Source organism: Oncorhynchus clarkii, unplaced genomic scaffold (genome assembly GCF_045791955.1).
Source record: "Oncorhynchus clarkii lewisi isolate Uvic-CL-2024 unplaced genomic scaffold, UVic_Ocla_1.0 unplaced_contig_5678_pilon_pilon, whole genome shotgun sequence".
NCBI lineage: Eukaryota > Metazoa > Chordata > Actinopteri > Salmoniformes > Salmonidae > Oncorhynchus > Oncorhynchus clarkii.
Window position 1 is genome coordinate 225,858 of NW_027257978.1, and position 18,788 is coordinate 244,645.

Sequence of the window (18,788 nt, forward strand, 5' to 3'; positions counted from 1 at the left end):
AGATCTACTATCTGACACACAGATACAACCTAGTTCTACTGTCTGACACACAGAAACAACCTAGTTCTACTGTCTGACACACAGACACAGTGGGGTGGTGAATAGCCTGGTAGTGGGGTGGTGAATAGCCTGGTAGTGGGGTGGTGAATAGCCTGGTAGTGGGGTTGTGAATAGCCTGGTAGTGGGGTGGTGAATAGCCTGGTAGTGGGGTGGTGAATAGCCTGGTAGTGGGGTGGTGAATAGCCTGGTAGTGGGGTGGTGAATAGCCTGGTAGTGGGGTGGTGAATAGCCTGGTAGTGGGGTTGTGAATAGCCTGGTAGTGGGGTGGTGAATAGCCTGGTAGTGGGGTGGTGAATAGCCTGGTAGTGGGGTGGTGAATAGCCTGGTAGTGGGGTGGTGAATAGCCTGGTAGTGGGGTGGTGAATAGCCTGGTAGTGGGGTGGTGAATAGCCTGGTAGTGGGGTGGTGAATAGCCTGGTAGTGGGGTGGTGAATAGCCTGGTAGTGGGGTGGTGAATAGCCTGGTAGTGGGGTGGTGAATAGCCTGGTAGTGGGGTTGTGAATAGCCTGGTAGTGGGGTGGTATCGCACCTTCCTCAGCAGAGACTTGTGTGTGTGTGTGTGTGTGTGTGTGTGTGTGTGTGTGTGTGTGTGTGTGTGTGTGTGTGTGTGTGTGTGTGTGTGTGTGTGGTATTATACCCTCCTCAGCAGACACGCGGTGCTGCTTGCCGTCCTGTGTCCAGGGGAAGATGATGAGGCTGGGGTCCACTAGGGCACGACAGTACCCTGCCACCAGACAGGACAGTTCCTTAGCTGCTATTGACTCCAACAACAGGGTGATCGGCTGGGGAGAGGAGGAGAGGAGGGAGGGAGAAGAGAGGAGGAGGAGAGGAGAGGAGGAGGAGAGAGGGAGGAGGAGAGGAGAGAGGGAGGAGGAGAGGAGAGAGGAGGAGGAGGAGAGGAACAAGGAAGAAGAGAGGAGGAGGAGAGCAACAAGGAAGAAGAGAGGAGGATGAGAGGAGAGGAGGAGGAGAGAGGGAGGAGGAGGAGGAGGAGAGGAACAAGAAAGAAGAGAGGAGGAGGAGAGCAACAAGGAAGAAGAGAGGAGGAGGAGAAGAGAGGAGAGGAGGAGGAGAGAGGGAGGAGGAGGAGGAGAGGAGAGGAGGAGGGGGAAGAAAGAGAGGAGGAGAGGAGGGAGGGAGAAGCGAAGAGAGAGAGGAGGAGAGGGGGAGGGGAGTAGAGGAGAGCAGGTGAGGGGAGAGAAGACGAGGCTTCAGTGATAAAAACACGGCTTTCAGTAGTAGAAAACTAGCTTTTGGGGAAATTGGCTTTGTAGCGTGTGTCTGTGTCTGTGTGTATCTGCTAGTCCGTGCATGCATGTCTGTGTTTGTGTATCATACCTTGATGTCCTGTAGATATATCTTGACCAGACTGACGCGGTCAGACTCTGGTAGCAGCTCTATGCGTGTGATACTGCTGAACTCTGTGAGGGTGGTCATGATGCTCAGTTTGTGGTTCACCACCTGACTGATACCGTACCGCGACCCCACCAACAGGGTCACCATCGACTCTCTGTCTTGGAGCTATGGAGAGAAAGAGAGAGAGAGAGAGAGAGAGAGAGAGAGAGAGAGAGAGAGAGAGAGAGAGAGAGAGAGAGAGAGAGAGAGACAGAGACAGAGAGACAGAGAGAGCGACAGAGAGAGAATTAAGTTGAGCGTTTTTCTCACCTAGATCTGTGGATAAGGGAGGTGCATCATGGGAGTACTGAAGATCCAGGTTCTGGGGCCACCTAATTCCCGCCCCTACAACCAGCACTTCCCGACTCAAGGTGTAACTTTGGCCTGAATACATGGCACTCCCTGGCCACACCACCAGGGGGTGCCAAAATAGAATAATTAATAGCTCTGTCATCCCCACTGAAACCCATCATATCCTGTCAGTAGACAGAGATGAATAGAGAGAGAGAGAGAGACACCATGACAGGATACGTTGATAGAGATAAATATCAATAGAGATGAATACATCATGCAAGCACTGACAAAGAGAAATAGAGAGATAATAGAATCCTTCACAGTGGTGCTGAGGGACTACCATCATGAGATAGATAGAGATAACTAGAGATAGATAGAGCTCATCGCTCTTCTACCATCATGATATAGACAGAGATAACTAGAGATAGATAGAGCTCATCTCTCTTCTACCATCATGATATAGACAGAGATAACTAGAGATAGATAGAGCTCATCTCTCTTCTACCATCATAATATAGACAGAGATAACTAGACAGAGGTCATCTCTCCACTACCATCATGGTAGAGATACAGAGATACAGTGCCTTGCGAAAGTATTCGGCCCCCTTGAACTTTGCGACCTTTTGCCACATTTCAGGCTTCAAACATAAAGATATAAAACTGTATTTTTTTGTGAAGAATCAACAACAAGTGGGACACAATCATGAAGTGGAACGACATTTATTGGATATTTCAAACTTTTTTAACAAATCAAAAACTTAAAAATTGGGCGTGCAAAATTATTCAGCCCCTTTACTTTCAGTGCAGCAAACTCTCTCCAGAAGTTCAGTGAGGATCTCTGAATGATCCAATGTTGACCTAAATGACTAATGATGATAAATACAATCCACCTGTGTGTAATCAAGTCTCCGTATAAATGCACCTGCACTGTGATAGTCTCAGAGGTCCGTTAAAAGTGCAGAGAGCATCATGAAGAACAAGGAACACACCAGGCAGGTCCGAGATACTGTTGTGAAGAAGTTTAAAGCCGGATTTGGATACAAAAAGATTTCCCAAGCTTTAAACATCCCAAGGAGCACTGTGCAAGCGATAATATTGAAATGGAAGGAGTATCAGACCACTGCAAATCTACCAAGACCTGGCCGTCCCTCTAAACTTTCAGCTCATACAAGGAGAAGACTGATCAGAGATGCAGCCAAGAGGCCCATGATCACTCTGGATGAACTGCAGAGATCTACAGCTGAGGTGGGAGACTCTGTCCATAGGACAACAATCAGTCGTATATTGCACAAATCTGGTCTTTATGGAAGAGTGGCAAGAAGAAAGCCATTTCTTAAAGATATCCATAAAAAGTGTTGTTTAAAGTTTGCCACAAGCCACCTGGGAGACACACCAAACATGTGGAAGAAGGTGCTCTGGTCAGATGAAACCAAAATTGAACTTTTTGGCAACAATGCAAAACGTTATGTTTGGCGTAAAAGCAACACAGCTCATCACCCTGAACACACCATCCCCACTGTCAAACATGGTGGTGGAAGCATCATGGTTTGGGCCTGCTTTTCTTCAGAAGGGACAGGGAAGATGGTTAAAATTGATGGGAAGATGGATGGAGCCAAATACAGGACCATTCTGGAAGAAAACCTGATGGATTCTGCAAAAGACCTGAGACTGGGACGGAGATTTGTCTTCCAACAAGACAATGATCCAAAACATAAAGCAAAATCTACAATGGAATGGTTCAAAAATAAACATATCCAGGTGTTAGAATGGCCAAGTCAAAGTCCAGACCTGAATCCAATCGAGAATCTGTGGAAAGAACTGAAACTGCTGTTCACAAATGCTCTCCATCCAACCTCACTGAGCTCGAGCTGTTTTGCAAGGAGGAATGGGGAAAAATGTCAGTCTCTCGATGTGCAAAACTGATAGACATACCCCAAGCGACTTACAGCTGTAATCGCAGCAAAAGGTGGCGCTACAAAGTATTAACTTAAGGGGACTGAATAATTTTGCACGCCCAATTTTTCAGTTTTCGATTTGTTAAAAAAGTTTGAAATATCCAATAAATGTCGTTCCACTTCATGATTGTGTCCCACTTGTTGTTGATTCTTCACAAAAAAATACAGTTTTATATCTTTATGTTTGAAGCCTGAAATGTGGCAAAAGGTCGCAAAGTTCAAGGGGGCCGAATACTTTCGCAAGGCACTGTAACTAGACAGAGGTAATCTCTCCACTACCATAATGGCAGAGATACAGAGATAACTAGACAGAGGTCATCTCTCCACTACCATCAAGGAAGAGACACAGAGATAACTAGACAGAGGTAATCTCTCTCCTACCATCATGGTAGAGATACAGAGATAACTAGACAGAGGTAATCTCTCTCCTACCATCATGGTAGAGATACAGAGATAACTAGACAGAGGTAATCTCTCTCCTACCATCATGGTAGAGATACAGAGATAACTAGATAGAGGTAATCTCTCTCCTACCATCATGGTAGAGATACAGAGATAACTAGATAGAGGTAATACACTACCATCATGGTGGCGCTGAAAGACTTCCCGCCAAAGGACTTGAGGTCACATAGCTCCTCCAGGTAGTTAATCTTCGCCTGATTGGCCGACAGCACCTTCTGCTTTGGCTCCTGTGATTGGCTCTTCTTCATGTGATAGCCAATGGCCTTTCTCAGATCCTTTTCCCTCATGTTCCTCAGGAGGGTTGAAGAGATAAAGTTCTCAATGCCCCAACTCTTCCTGTAGAGAAGAAAGAGGGAATATGATCAGCTGAACTGTTCTGTTCTAATAGAGGGAATATGATCAGCTGTAATGTTCTGTTCTACTAGAGGGACTATGATCAGCTGTAATGTTCTGTTCTGTTCTAATAGAGGGAATATGATCAGCTGTAATGTTCTGTTCTAATAGAGGGAATATGATCAGCTGTAATGTTCTGTTCTAATAGAGGGAATATGATCAGCTGTAATGTTCTGTTCTACTAGAGGGAATATGATCAGCTGAACTGTTCTGTTCTAATAGAGGGAATATGATCAGCTGTAATGATCTGTTCTAATAGAGGGAATATGATCAGCTGTAATGTTCTGTTCTAATAGAGGGAATATGATCAGCTGTAATGTTCTGTTCTAATAGAGGGAATATGATCAGCTGTAATGTTCTGTTCTAATAGAGGGAATATGATCAGCTGTAATGTTCTGTTCTAATAGAGGGACTATGATCAGCTGTAATGTTCTGTTCTAATAGAGGGAATATGATCAGCTGAACTGTTCTAATAGAGGGAATATGATCAGCTTTAATGTTCTGTTCTAATAGAGGGAATATGATAAGCTGTAATGTTCTGTTCAAATAGAGGGAATATGATCAGCTGTAATGTTCCGTTCTAATAGAGGGACTATGATCAGCTGTAATGTTCTGCTCTAATAGAGGGAATATGATCAGCTGTTCTGTTCTAATAGAGGGAATATGATCAGCTGTAATGTTCTGTTCTAATAGAGGGAATATGATCAGCTATAATGTTCTGTTCTAATAGAGGGAATATGATCAGCTGTAATGTTCTGTTCTAATAGAGGGACTATGATCAGCTGTTCTGTTCTAATAGAGGGACTATGATCAGCTGTAATGCTCTGTTCTAATAGAGGGAATATGATCAGCTGTAATGTTCTGTTCTAATAGAGGGACTATGATCAGCTGTAATGTTCTGTTCTGTTCTAATAGAGGGACTATGATCAGCTGTAATGTTCTGTTCTAATAGAGGGACTATGATCAGCTGTAATGTTCTGTTCTAATAGAGGGAATGTGATCAGCTGTAATGTTCTGTTCTAATAGAGGGAATATGATCAGCTGTAATGTTCTGTTCTAATAGAGGGACTATGATCAGCTGTAATGTTCTGCTCTAATAGATGGAATATGATCAGCTGTAATGTTCTGCTCTAATAGATGGAATATGATCAGCTGTAATGTTCTGTTCTAATAGAGGGAATATGATCAGCTGTAATGTTCTGTTCTAATAGAGGGAATATGATCAGCTGTAATGTTCTAATAGAGGGAATATGATCAGCTGTTCTGCTCTAATAGAGGGAATATGATCAGCTGTAATGTTCTGTTCTAATAGAAGGATTATGATCAGCTGTAATGTTCTAATAGAGGGAATATGATCAGCTGTTCTGCTCTAATAGAGGGAATATGATCAGCTGTAATGTTCTGTTCTAATAGAGGGAATATGATCAGCTGTAATGTTCTGTTCTAATAGAGGGAATATGATCAGCTGTAATGTTCTAATAGAGGGAATATGATCAGCTGTAATGTTCTAATAGAGGGAATATGATCAGCTGTTCTGCTCTAATAGAGGGAATATGATCAGCTGTAATGTTCTAATAGAGGGAATATGATCAGCTGTTCTGCTCTAATAGAGGGAATATGATCAGCTGTAATGTTCTGTTCTAATAGAAGGATTATGATCAGCTGTAATGTTCTAATAGAGGGAATATGATCAGCTGTTCTGCTCTAATAGAGGGAATATGATCAGCTGTAATGTTCTGTTCTAATAGAGGGAATATGATCAGCTGTAATGTTCTGTTCTAATAGAGGGACTATGATCATTTGTAATGTTCTGCTCTAATAGAGGGAATATGATCAGCTGTAATGTTCTGTTCTAATAGAGGGAATGTGATCAGCTGTAATGTTCTGTTCTAATAGAGGGAATATGATCAACTGTAATGTTCTAATAGAGGGAATATGATCAGCTGTAATGTTCGGTTCTAATAGAGGGAATATGATCAGCTGTAATGTTCTGCTCTAATAGAGGGAATATGATCAGCTGTAATGTTCTGTTCTAATAGAGGGAATATGATCAGCTGTAATGTTCTAATAGAGGGAATATGATCAGCTGTAATGTTCTGTTCTAATAGAGGGAATATGATCAGCTGTAATGTTCTGTTCTGTTCTAATAGAGGGAATATGATCAGCTGTAATGTTCTGTTCTAATAGAGGGAATATGATCAGCTGTAATGTTCTGTTCTAATAGAGGGACTATGATCATTTGTAATGTTCTGCTCTAATAGAGGGAATATGATCAGCTGTAATGTTCTGTTCTAATAGAGGGAATGTGATCAGCTGTAATGTTCTGTTCTAATAGAGGGAATATGATCAACTGTAATGTTCTAATAGAGGGAATATGATCAGCTGTAATGTTCTGTTCTAATAGAGGGAATATGATCAGCTGTAATGTTCTGCTCTAATAGAGGGAATATGATCAGCTGTAATGTTCTGTTCTAATAGAGGGAATATGATCAGCTGTAATGTTCTAATAGAGGGAATATGATCAGCTGTAATGTTCTGTTCTAATAGAGGGAATATGATCAGCTGTAATGTTCTGTTCTGTTCTAATAGAGGGAATATGATCAGCTGTAATGTTCTGTTCTAATAGAGGGAATATGATCAACTGTAATGTTCTAATAGAGGGAATATGATCAGCTGTAATGTTCTGTTCTAATAGAGGGAATATGATCAGCTGTAATGTTCTGCTCTAATAGAGGGAATATGATCAGCTGTAATGTTCTGTTCTAATAGAGGGAATATGATCAGCTGTAATGTTCTAATAGAGGGAATATGATCAGCTGTAATGTTCTGTTCTAATAGAGGGAATATGATCAGCTGTAATGTTCTGTTCTGTTCTAATAGAGGGAATATGATCAGCTGTAATGTTCTGTTCTAATAGAGGGAATATGATCAGCTGTAATGTTCTGTTCTAATAGAGGGACTATGATCAGCTGTAATGTTCTAATAGAGGGAATATGATCAGCTGTAGTGTTCTGTTCTAATAGAGGGACTATGCTCATTTGTAATGTTCTGCTCTAATAGAGGGAATATGATCAGCTGTAATGTTCTGTTCTAATAGAGGGAATATGATCAGCTGTAATGTTCTGTTCTAATAGAGGGAATATGATCAGCTGTAATGTTCTAATAGAGGGAATATGATCAGCTGTAATATTCTGTTCTAATAGAGGGAATATGATCAGCTGTAATGTTCTAATAGAGGGAATATGATCAGCTGTTCTGCTCTAATAGAGGAAATATGATCAGCTGTAATGTTCTGTTCTAATAGAGGGAATATGATCAGCTGTAATGTTCTAATAGAGGGAATATGATCAGCTGTAATGTTCTGTTCTAATAGAGGGAATATGATCAGCTGTAATGTTCTGTTCTAATAGAGGGAATATGATCAGCTGTAATGTTCTGCTCTAATAGAGGGAATATGATCAGCTGTAATGTTCTGTTCTAACAGAGGGAATATGATCAGCTGTAATGTTCTGTTCTAATAGAGGGAATATGATCAGCTGTAATGTTCTGTTCTAATAGAGGGAATATGATCAGCTGTAATGTTCTGTTCTAATAGAGGGAATATGATCAGCTGTAATGTTCTGTTCTAATAGAGGGAATATGATCAGCTGTAATGTTCCGTTCTAATAGAGGGAATATGATCAGCTGTAATGTTCTGCTCTAATAGAGGGAATATGATCAGCTGTAATGTTCTGTTCTAATAGAGGGACGTACGTGATGATCTTGAGTTTGGTCCGAGGTGACTGTCCACAGCTGGCTAGTCTCTCCTGTATGTGCAGGGCTGCCAGACGCAGGGCCGTGTTGCATCGCATCTCCACTGCAAAACGCTCCTGTAGCACGTCATTTATACCCTACACACACACACACACACACACACACACACACACACACACACACACACACACACACACACACACACACATACACACACACACACACACACACACACACACGGTGATGTTACACACACGAACACACACACAGACACACACAAACACACACACACACACACACCTACCTGCAGGTAGAGGTACTGGAAGGCAGTGGGGTCGTCTTGTAACAGGTGCTCAGGTTCTCTGGGTATAAAACACACTCTGAACAGACATCTGTAGTCATGGACTTCCTTCTGATGAACCACCTGGAGATGGACAGTAGGGGAGGGGGGCGGGGTACAGGGGTGTGTGAGTGTAAAGGATGCATCCTGTCCTCTTTAGGTAGTAACAGCAGTTTAGTGATGCTATACTTGTGTGTGTGTGTGTGTGTGTGTGTGTGTGTGTGTGTGTGTGTGTGTGTGTGTGTGTGTGTGTGTGTGTGTGTGTGTGTGTGTGTGTGTGTGTGTGTTAGTGTACCTGTTGTATCCTCTCCTCTTCATGTAGCAACAACAGTTTACTGATGCTATACTTCTGTTCCAGAACCAAAGAGAAGTGTTCAATACGAGACAGAGACAGTTTCTCCTTCAGGGTCATCACTATGTCCTGGGAAACAGACAGAACAGGAGACAGGGTCATCACTATGTCCTGGGAGGAAACAGACAGAACAGGAGACAGGGTCATCACTATGTCCTGGGAAACAGACAGAACAGGAGACAGGGTCATCACTATGTCCTGGGAAACAGACAGAACAGGAGACAGGGTCATCACTATGTCCTGGGAAACAGACAGAACAGGAGACAGGGTCATCACTATGTCCTGGGAAACAGACAGAACAGGAGACAGGGTCATCACTATGTCCTGGGAAACAGACAGAACAGGAGACAGGGTCATCACTATGTCCTGGGAAACAGACAGAACAGGAGACAGGGTAATCACTATGTCCTGGGAAACAGACAGAACAGGAGACAGGGTCATCACTATGTCCTGGGAAACAGACAGAACAGGAGACAGGGTCATCACTATGTCCTGGGAAACAGACAGAACAGGAGACAGGGTAATCACTATGTCCTGGGAAACAGACAGAACAGGAGACAGGGTCATCACTATGTCCTGGGAAACAGACAGAACAGGAGACAGGGTCATCACTATGTCCTGGGAAACAGACAGAACAGGAGACAGGGTCATCACTATGTCCTGGGAGGAACCAGACAGAACAGGAGACAGGGTCATCACTATGTCCTGGGAGGAACCAGACAGAACAGGAGACAGGGTCATCACTATGTCCTGGGAAACAGACAGAACAGGAGACAGGGTCATCACTATGTCCTGGGAGGAACCAGAGAGAACAGGAGACAAGACACTGATTTGTTAGGCCAGTTAAACTATATGGTTGAGGTTGAGCCAGGACAGCCTGTAGAGGAGGAGTCTATTGTCTGAACCAGGACGGCCTGTAGAGGAGGAGTCTATTGTCTGAACCAGGACGGTCTGTAGAGGAGGAGTCTATTGTCAAAGCCAGGACGGCCTGTAGAGGAGGAGTCTATTGTCAGAGCCAGGACGGCCTGTAGAGGAGGAGTCTATTGTCTGAGCCAGGACAGCATGTAGAGGAGGAGTCTATTTGCTTCTGTAGTGTGAGGCAGCTTGATGTTCATGTTCACCCCTGGACAGGACACTAGTAGACAGTATTTAACTGCCTTGTTCAGGGGAACAGTGGGTTAACTGCCTTGTTCAGGGGCAGAACGACAGAGTTTTATTTCGTCAGCTCGGGGATTCGATCTAGCAACCTTTCGGTTACTGGCCCAACGCGCCCCAGTAAAGTTCCTTATTAACAAATCAAATCAAATTGTATTGGTCACATACACAAATTTAGCAGATGTTATTGCAGGTGTAACAAAATGCGTTAGTATCTAACAATTTACAACAAGACAGACACATCTAAAAGTAAAAGAACGGAATTAAGAAATATATAAATAAATATTTGGTTGAATATGGTGTCGAAGCGGTGTGGTATCATATAGTAAAATATAGTTACCTTGACAGTGGTGTTGGGTTCAAACTTGAAGGCCTTGGTCTGTCCGTTCTCCAGATACACCTTTAGAACGTTGGGGAGGAAGAGCAGCGAGTTGCCCTGGAAACCAGATGAATCAGGAAATAAGGGTGTGTTATTATTAGCTAAATACTTTTACTGGTATCAGATACATATTAGAGAAGGGGGGGGGGGTGACAAATAAGCTACCTGGGCCTGTGGTGATAATAGTAATAATAATAGTATTTTCTTGTTGAGGATCCATTAAAAGGGGTTATGTGAAGAAACCCTAAAGGATGCTCCAGGAACCTTTACTGTCACGCCCTGACCATAGTTTACTTTGTATTTTCTATGTTTTGATTGGTCAGGGTGTGATCTGAGTGGGTATTCTATGTTTCATGTCTTGTTTGTCTATTTCTATGTTCAGCCTGATATGGTTCTCAGTCAGAGGCAGGTGTTCGTCATTGTCTCTGATTGGGAACCATATTTAGGTAGCCTGGGTTTCACTGTGTGGGGGTGGGTGATTGTTCCTGTCTATGTGTTTTTTCACCAGATAGGCTGTTTAGGTTTTCGTTACGTTTTGTTTTGTAGTATTGTATTGGAGATTCGTGTTTCGTATTATTAATAAACATGGATCGTAAACCACACGCTGCATTTTGGTCCGACTCTCCTTCGTATGAAGACGAAACTCGTTACAGAATCACCCACCACCAACGGACCAAGCAGCGTGTCAACAGGCAGGAGCAGCGCGAGGAGAAGCGCAATAAGGATTTCTGGACATGGGAGGAAATCCTCGACGGGAGAGGACCCTGGGCTAAACCAGGGGAGTGTAGCCGCACTAAGGTGCAGCGGGAGAAGAAACAACAGGAGCAGCCCAAAGAGGAGGTATGGACATGGGAGGACGAATTAGAAGGAAGAGGACCCTGGGCTCAGCCAGGAGAATATCGCCGCCCCAAAGAAGAACTGGAGGCGGCGAAAGCTGAGAGGCGCAGATACGAGGAGGCAGCACGACGTAGCGGATGGAAGCCTGAGAGGCAGCCCCAAAAATTTCTTGGGGGGGGGCTAACAGGGAGTATGGCTATGCCAGGTAGGAGACCTGAGCAGACTCCCTGTGCTTACCGGGGGGCTAGAGAGACCGGACAGGCACCGTGTTATGCAGTGGTGCGCACGGTGTCTCCAGTGCGGGTGCATAGCCCGGTGCGGTATATTCCAGCTCCGCGTGTCGGCCGGGCTAGATTGAGCGTCGAGCCTAATGCCATGAAGCCGGCTCTACGCAGCTGGTCCCCAGTGCGTCTCCTTGGGCCGGCTTACATGGCACCAGCCTTGCGCTCGGTGTCTCCGGTTCGCCTGCATAGCCCAGTGCGGGCTATTCCACCTCGCCGCACTGGCAGGGCGACCGTGAGCATTCAACCAGGTAAGGTTGGGCAGGCTCGGTGCTCAAGAGCTCCAGTGCGCCTGCACGGTCCGGTTTTTCCAGTACCACCTCCACACCCCAGCCCTCCGGTAGCAGCTCCCCGCACCAGGCTTCCTGTGCGTGTCCTTGGCCCAGTACCACCAGTGCCAGTACCACGCATCAAGCCTACAGTGCGCCTCGCCTGTCCAGCGCTGTCGGAGCCCTCCTCCTCTCCAGCGCTGTCGGAGTCTCCCGCCTGTTTAGCGCTGTCAGAGCTTTCCGCCTCTACAGCGCTGCCGGAGTCTCCCGCCTGTTCAGAACTGCCAGTTAGCATAGAGCTGCCAGTTAGCATAGAGCTGCCAGTTAGCATAGAGCTGCCAGTTAGCATAGAGCTGCCAGTTAGCAAGGAGCTGCCAGTTAGCAAGGAGCTGCCAGTCTGCAAGGAGCTGCCAGTCTGCATAGAGCTGCCAGTCTGCATGGAGCTGCCAGTCTGCAAGGAGCCGCCAGAGCTGCCTGTCTGCAGGATGCCGCCAAAGCTGCCAGTCTGCAAGGAGCCGCCAGAGCTGCCAGTCTGCAAGGAGCCGCCAGAGCTGCCAGTTAGCATGGAGCAGCCAGGGCCGCCAGTCAGCATGGAGCAGCCAGGGCCGCCAGTCAGCATGGAGCAGCCAGGGCCGCCAGTCAGCATGGAGCAGCCAGGGCCGCCAGTCAGCATGGAGCAGCCAGTCAGCATGGAGCAGCCAGTCAGCATGGAGCAGCCAGAGCAGCCAGTCAGCATGGAGCAGCCAGTCAGCATGGAGCAGCCAGAGCAGCCAGTCAGCATGGAGCAGCCAGAGCTGCCAGTCAGCATGGAGCAGCCAGTCAGCATGGAGCAGCCAGAGCTGCCAGTCAGCATGGAGCAGCCAGTCAGCATGGAGCAGACAGAGCTGCCAGTCGACCAGACTCTTCCAGATCTGCCAGTCGTCCAGACTCTTCCAGATCTGCCAGTCGTCCAGACTCTTCCAGATCTGCCAGTCGTCCAGACTCTTCCAGATCTGCCAGTCGTCCAGACTCTTCCAGATCTGCCAGTCGTCCAGACTCTTCCAGATCTGCCAGTCGACCAGACTCTTCCAGATCTGCCAGTCGACCAGACTCTTCCAGATCTGCCAGTCGTCCAGACTCTTCCAGATCTGCCAGTCGTCCAGACTCTTCCAGATCTGCCAGTCGTCCAGACTCTTCCAGATCTGCCAGTCGTCCAGACTCTCTCAGATCTGCCAGTCGTCCAGATTCTCCCAGATCTGCCAGTCGACCAGATTCTCCCAGATCCGCCAGTCGACCAGATTCTCCCAGATCCGCCAGTCGACCAGATTCTCCCAGATCTGCTAGTCGACCAGGATCTGCTGAAACCGCCAGCCAGCCAGGTTCTGGTAGTTTCTACTACCTGCCTGGGCTTCCTCTCAGTGCTGAGCTTCTTCTCAGTGCTGAGCTTCCTCTCAGTGCTGAGCTACCTATCTGTCCCGAGTTACCTCTGTCCCGAGCTGTCCCTCTGTCCCATGTTATCATTGTGGTGGGTAACCTATTTAGGGACGTTTAGGAGGGGGATTAAAACTGTCATGGAGTGGGGTCCACGTCCAGCGCCAGAGCCGCCACCGCGGACAGATGCCCACCCAGACCCTCCCCTATAGGTTCAGGTTTTGCGGCCGGAGTCCGCACCTTGGGGGGGGGGTACTGTCACGCCCTGACCATAGTTTACTTTGTATTTTCTATGTTTTGATTGGTCAGGGTGTGATCTGAGTGGGTATTCTATGTTTCATGTCTTGTTTGTCTATTTCTATGTTCAGCCTGATATGGTTCTCAGTCAGAGGCAGGTGTTCGTCATTGTCTCTGATTGGGAACCATATTTAGGTAGCCTGGGTTTCACTGTGTGGGGGTGGGTGATTGTTCCTGTCTATGTGTTTTTTCACCAGATAGGCTGTTTAGGTTTTCGTTACGTTTTGTTTTGTAGTATTGTATTGGAGATTCGTGTTTCGTATTATTAATAAACATGGATCGTAAACCACACGCTGCATTTTGGTCCGACTCTCCTTCGTATGAAGACGAAACTCGTTACATTTACGTTTTAGAGTGGATGTCTGTCTCTCTCTCTGGCTCTCAATTTCAATTTCTGATAGAATCATTTGTATGTTTAAGATAATGACTAAAGTGTTCCACCCTGAAACCATATCATTGTATGAAATGTGTTGAGTCATAATTCAATAATTTGTGTGACTAGGCCATTGTGTTACTATTTCGCAATATGAGCTGGGTAGAGTTGAGACATTCAAGGACAACTGTCGACTTGTGATAACAGTGAAACTAATCACTGGAAAGAGGCCTCCCCCCCCTAGGGAGGGGAAACACTGTTAGAAATGGTTAGGCTTGAAGAAGATAATGAAACGTTGCAGAAGTGTGATTAACAACGTATGTGAACTCTGGAAAAATACAGCCCATCTAAAGAGAGGTGGAGTTTCTACTGATGTGAGTTCTTGTGTGTGTGTGTGCTGTAAAAAGATTGTGTTCTCATTTTGAAGACAGAGCGCTCTCTGAATAAAGTATTGATCTATTGCAGAATCTGAGACTTTGTCTAATTCTTTATTAACCGGAGATGTACGACCTCTGGGAAATAGACAAAGCTTGAGGGATAACCGAGTTCAACCATTGAGATAGCAAAATTCTCGTGACAATTTCACATGAAGGGCTTTATTGGCATGGGAAACATATGTTTTCATTGCCAAAGCAAGTGCAATAAATAATAAACAACAAAAAATGAACTGTAAACATTACACTTATTAAAGTTCCAAAAGAAAGAAGACATGCATTATTTTGTGTTTTACTTTGTACACAGAGGATATTTTAGCAGAATTCTGCCTGCAGAGTCTCAATTTGGTGTTTGTCCCATTTTGTGAATTCATGGTTGGTGAGCGGACCCCAGACCTCACAACCATAAAGGGCAAAGGGTTCGATAACTGATTCAGGTATTTTTTGCCAGATCCTTGGTATGTTCCTTTTGATGGCATAGAAGGCACTTCTTGCCTTGTCTCTCAGATCGTTCACAGCTTTGTAGAAGTTACCTGTGGTGCTGATGTTTAGGCCGAGGTACAGTTGAAGTTGGAAGTTTACATACACTTAGGTTGGAGACATTAAAACTAGTTTTTCAACTACTTCACACATGTCTTGTTAACAAACTATAGTTGTGGTAAATCGGTAAGGACATCTACTTTGTGCATGACACAAGTAATTTTTCCAACAATTGTTTACAGACAGATTATTTCACTTATAATTCATTGCATCACAATTTCAGTGGGTCAGAAGTTTACATACACTAAATTGACTGTGCCTTTAACTTCACTAGGGTAGGGGGCACTATTTTCACTTACGGATGAAAAGCGTGCCCAAAGTAAACTGCCTACTACTCAGGCCCAGAAGCTGATATGCATAAGATTGGTTAATTTGGAAAGGTAACACCCTAAAGTTTCCAAAACTGTTGAAACAATGTCTGTGAGATAACATAACTGATATGGCAAGCAAAAACCTGAGAAAAATATATTTTATGTTTGTAGTTTTCTATTGAATACCATTACAGTATCCATTGACTTAGAACTCAAATTGCACTTCCCATGGCTTCCACTAGAGGTCAACAGTCTTTAGAAATTGTTTCAGGCTTGTATTCTGAAAAATGAGGGAGTAAGACCTCTCTGAATGAGTGAACACTGCAGTGGCCCAGAGCTTTTTCATGCGCGAGACCGAGGGTGCGCCTTTCTTGTTTACCTTTTATATTCACAACGTCCGGTTGAAATATTATCGATTATTTAGGCTAAAAACAACCTGAAGATTGATTATAAACATCGTTTGACATGTCTCTACGAACTTTACGGATACTATTTGGATGTTTCGTCTGCCTGTTGTGACTGTGTTTGAGCCTGTGGATTACTGAACAAAACGGGGGGGGTTGGATAAAAAGAGAGACTTTATTGAACAAAGCGAACATTCATTGAGTAAACGGGAGTCTCGTGAGTGCAACCATATGAAGATCATCAAAGGAAAGTGATACATTTTTATCACTATTTCTGACTTGTGTAACTCCTCTACTTGGCTGTTTACTGTTTGTAATGATTTGTCTGCTAGGCGCTGTTCTCAGATAATCGCATGTTATGCTTTCGCCGTAAAGCCTTTTTGAAATCTGACACCGTGTTTGGATTAACAAGAAGTTCATCTTAAACCGATGTATAACATTTGTATGTTTTATGAATTTTTATGATGAGTATTTCTGTTTTTGAATTTGGCGCTCTGCAATTTCACTGGATGTTGGCCAGGTGGGACGCTAGCGTCCCCTAGTGAGGTTAAACAGCTTGGAAAATTCTCGAAAATTATGCTATGGCTAAGAAGTTTCTGATAGGCTAATTGTACGGTAATTTGGTAAAAAGCCAATTTGACAATTGCTCAGTACATTGTTTTTCACAGAGGAAATGTACGAGTCTGCTGTTAATGATGATAATGATAAAGCAGAAGATTTTCCCATGGTTGCTGTTGACGCATATCCCACGGTATCTCTCTCTCTCTGACTGTCTCTCTGTGTCTCTGTGTCTCTGTCTCTCTCAATTCAACATAAGTGCTTTATTGGCTTGGGAAAAGTATGTTTACATTGCCAAAGCAGGTGAAATAGAAGATAAACAAAAGTGAAATGAACAATAAAAAATGAACAGTAAACATTACACTTACAAAAATTCCATAAGAATAAAGACATTTCAAATGTCATATTATGTCCATAAACAATGTTGTAACGATGTGCAAATAGTTAAAGTACGAAAGGGAAAATAAATAAACATAAATATAGGTTCTCTCTCTCTAAATATATATCTGCCTCTCTCTCTGTCTCTCTGTCTAAATATATATCTGCCTCTCTCTCTGTCTCTCTCTCTAAATATATATCTGCCTCTCTCTCTGTCTCTCTCTCTAAATATATATCTGCCTCTCTCTCTGTCTCTCTCTCTAAATATATATCTGCTTCTCTCTCTGTCTCTCTCTCTAAATATATATCTGCCTCTCTCTCTGTCTCTCTCTCTAAATATATATCTGCCTCTCTCTCTGTCTCTCTCTCTAAATATATATCTGCTTCTCTCTCTGTCTCTCTCTCTAAATATATATCTGCCTCTCTCTCTGTCTCTCTCTCTAAATATATATCTGCCTCTCTCTCTGTCTCTCTCTCTAAATATATATCTGCTTCTCTCTCTGTCTCTCTCTCTAAATATATATCTGCCTCTCTCTCTGTCTCTCTCTCTAAATATATATCTGCCTCTCTCTCTGTCTCTCTCTCTAAATATATATCTGCCTCTCTCTCTGTCTCTCTCTCTAAATATATATCTGCTTCTCTCTCTGTCTCTCTCTCTAAATATATATCTGCCTCTCTCTCTGTCTCTCTCTCTAAATATATATCTGCCTCTCTCTCTGTCTCTCTCTCTAAATATATATCTGCCTCTCTCTCTGTCTCTCTCTCTAAATATATATCTGCTTCTCTCTCTGTCTCTCTCTCTAAATATATATCTGCCTCTCTCTCTGTCTCTCTCTCTAAATATATATCTGTCTCTCTGTCTCTCTCTCTAAATATATATCTGCCTCTCTCTCTGTCTCTCTGTCTAAATATATATCTGTCTCTCTGTCTCTCTCTCTAAATATATATCTGCCTCTCTCTCTGTCTCTCTCTCTAAATATATATCTGCCTCTCTCTCTGTCTCTCTGTCTAAATATATATCTGTCTCTCTGTCTCTCTCTCTAAATATATATCTGCCTCTCTCTCTGTCTCTCTCTCTAAATATATATCTGCCTCTCTGTCTCTCTCTCTAAATATATATCTGCCTCTCTCTCTGTCTCTCTCTCTAAATATATATCTGCCTCTCTCTCTGTCTCTCTGTCTAAATATATATCTGTCTCTCTGTCTCTCTCTCTAAATATATATCTGCCTCTCTCTCTGTCTCTCTGTCTAAATATATATCTGTCTCTCTGTCTCTCTCTCTAAATATATATCTGCCTCTCTCTCTGTCTCTCTCTCTAAATATATATCTGCCTCTCTCTCTGTCTCTCTGTCTAAATATATATCTGTCTCTCTGTCTCTCTCTCTAAATATATATCTGCCTCTCTCTCTGTCTCTCTCTCTAAATATATATCTGCCTCTCTCTCTGCCTCTCTGTCTAAATATATATCTGCCTCTCTCTCTGTCTCTCTCTCTAAATATATATCTGCCTCTCTCTCTGTCTCTCTCTCTAAATATATATCTGCCTCTCTCTCTGCCTCTCTGTCTAAATATATATCTGCCTCTCTCTCTGTCTCTCTCTCTAAATATATATCTGCCTCTCTCTCTGTCTCTCTGTCTAAATATATATCTGCCTCTCTCTCTGTCTCTCTGTCTAAATATATATCTGCCTCTCTGTCTCTCTCTCTAAATATATATCTGCCTCTCTCTCTGTCTCTCTGTCTAAATATATATCTGCCTCTCTCTGTCTCTCTCTCTAAATATATATCTGCCTCTCTCTCTGTCTCTCTGTCTAAATATATATCTGCCTCTCTCTCTGTCTCTCTGTCTAAATATATATCTGCCTCTCTCTCTGTCTCTCTGTCTAAATATATATCTGCCTCTCTGTCTAAATATATATCTGCCTCTCTCTCTGTCTCTCTCTCTAAATATATATCTGCCTCTCTCTGTCTCTCTGTCTAAATATATATCTGCCTCTCTCTCTGTCTCTCTGTCTAAATATATATCTGCCTCTCTCTCTGTCTCTCTCTCTAAATATATATCTGCCTCTCTGTCTCTCTCTCTAAATATATATCTGCCTCTCTCTCTGTCTCTCTCTCTAAATATATATCTGCCTCTCTCTCTGTCTCTCTGTCTCTCT

General features: G+C 43.8%; 1 protein-coding gene across 1 annotated transcript in view; it reads right to left on the reverse strand.

Moving 5' to 3' along the window:
* LOC139394380 (uncharacterized) overlaps window positions 1-18,788 on the reverse strand; it is a 47,718-nt gene that overhangs the window by 15,986 nt on the left and 12,944 nt on the right. Inside the window, exons 6-12 of the mRNA XM_071142434.1 lie at window positions 10,500-10,595; window positions 8,948-9,073; window positions 8,617-8,736; window positions 8,313-8,449; window positions 4,286-4,502; window positions 1,399-1,581; window positions 698-842 (exon numbers count right to left, since the gene is read on the reverse strand). Of these exons, the coding sequence (XP_070998535.1) occupies window positions 698-842; window positions 1,399-1,581; window positions 4,286-4,502; window positions 8,313-8,449; window positions 8,617-8,736; window positions 8,948-9,073; window positions 10,500-10,595 (1,024 nt within the window). The remainder of the gene's footprint in view (window positions 1-697; window positions 843-1,398; window positions 1,582-4,285; window positions 4,503-8,312; window positions 8,450-8,616; window positions 8,737-8,947; window positions 9,074-10,499; window positions 10,596-18,788) is intronic.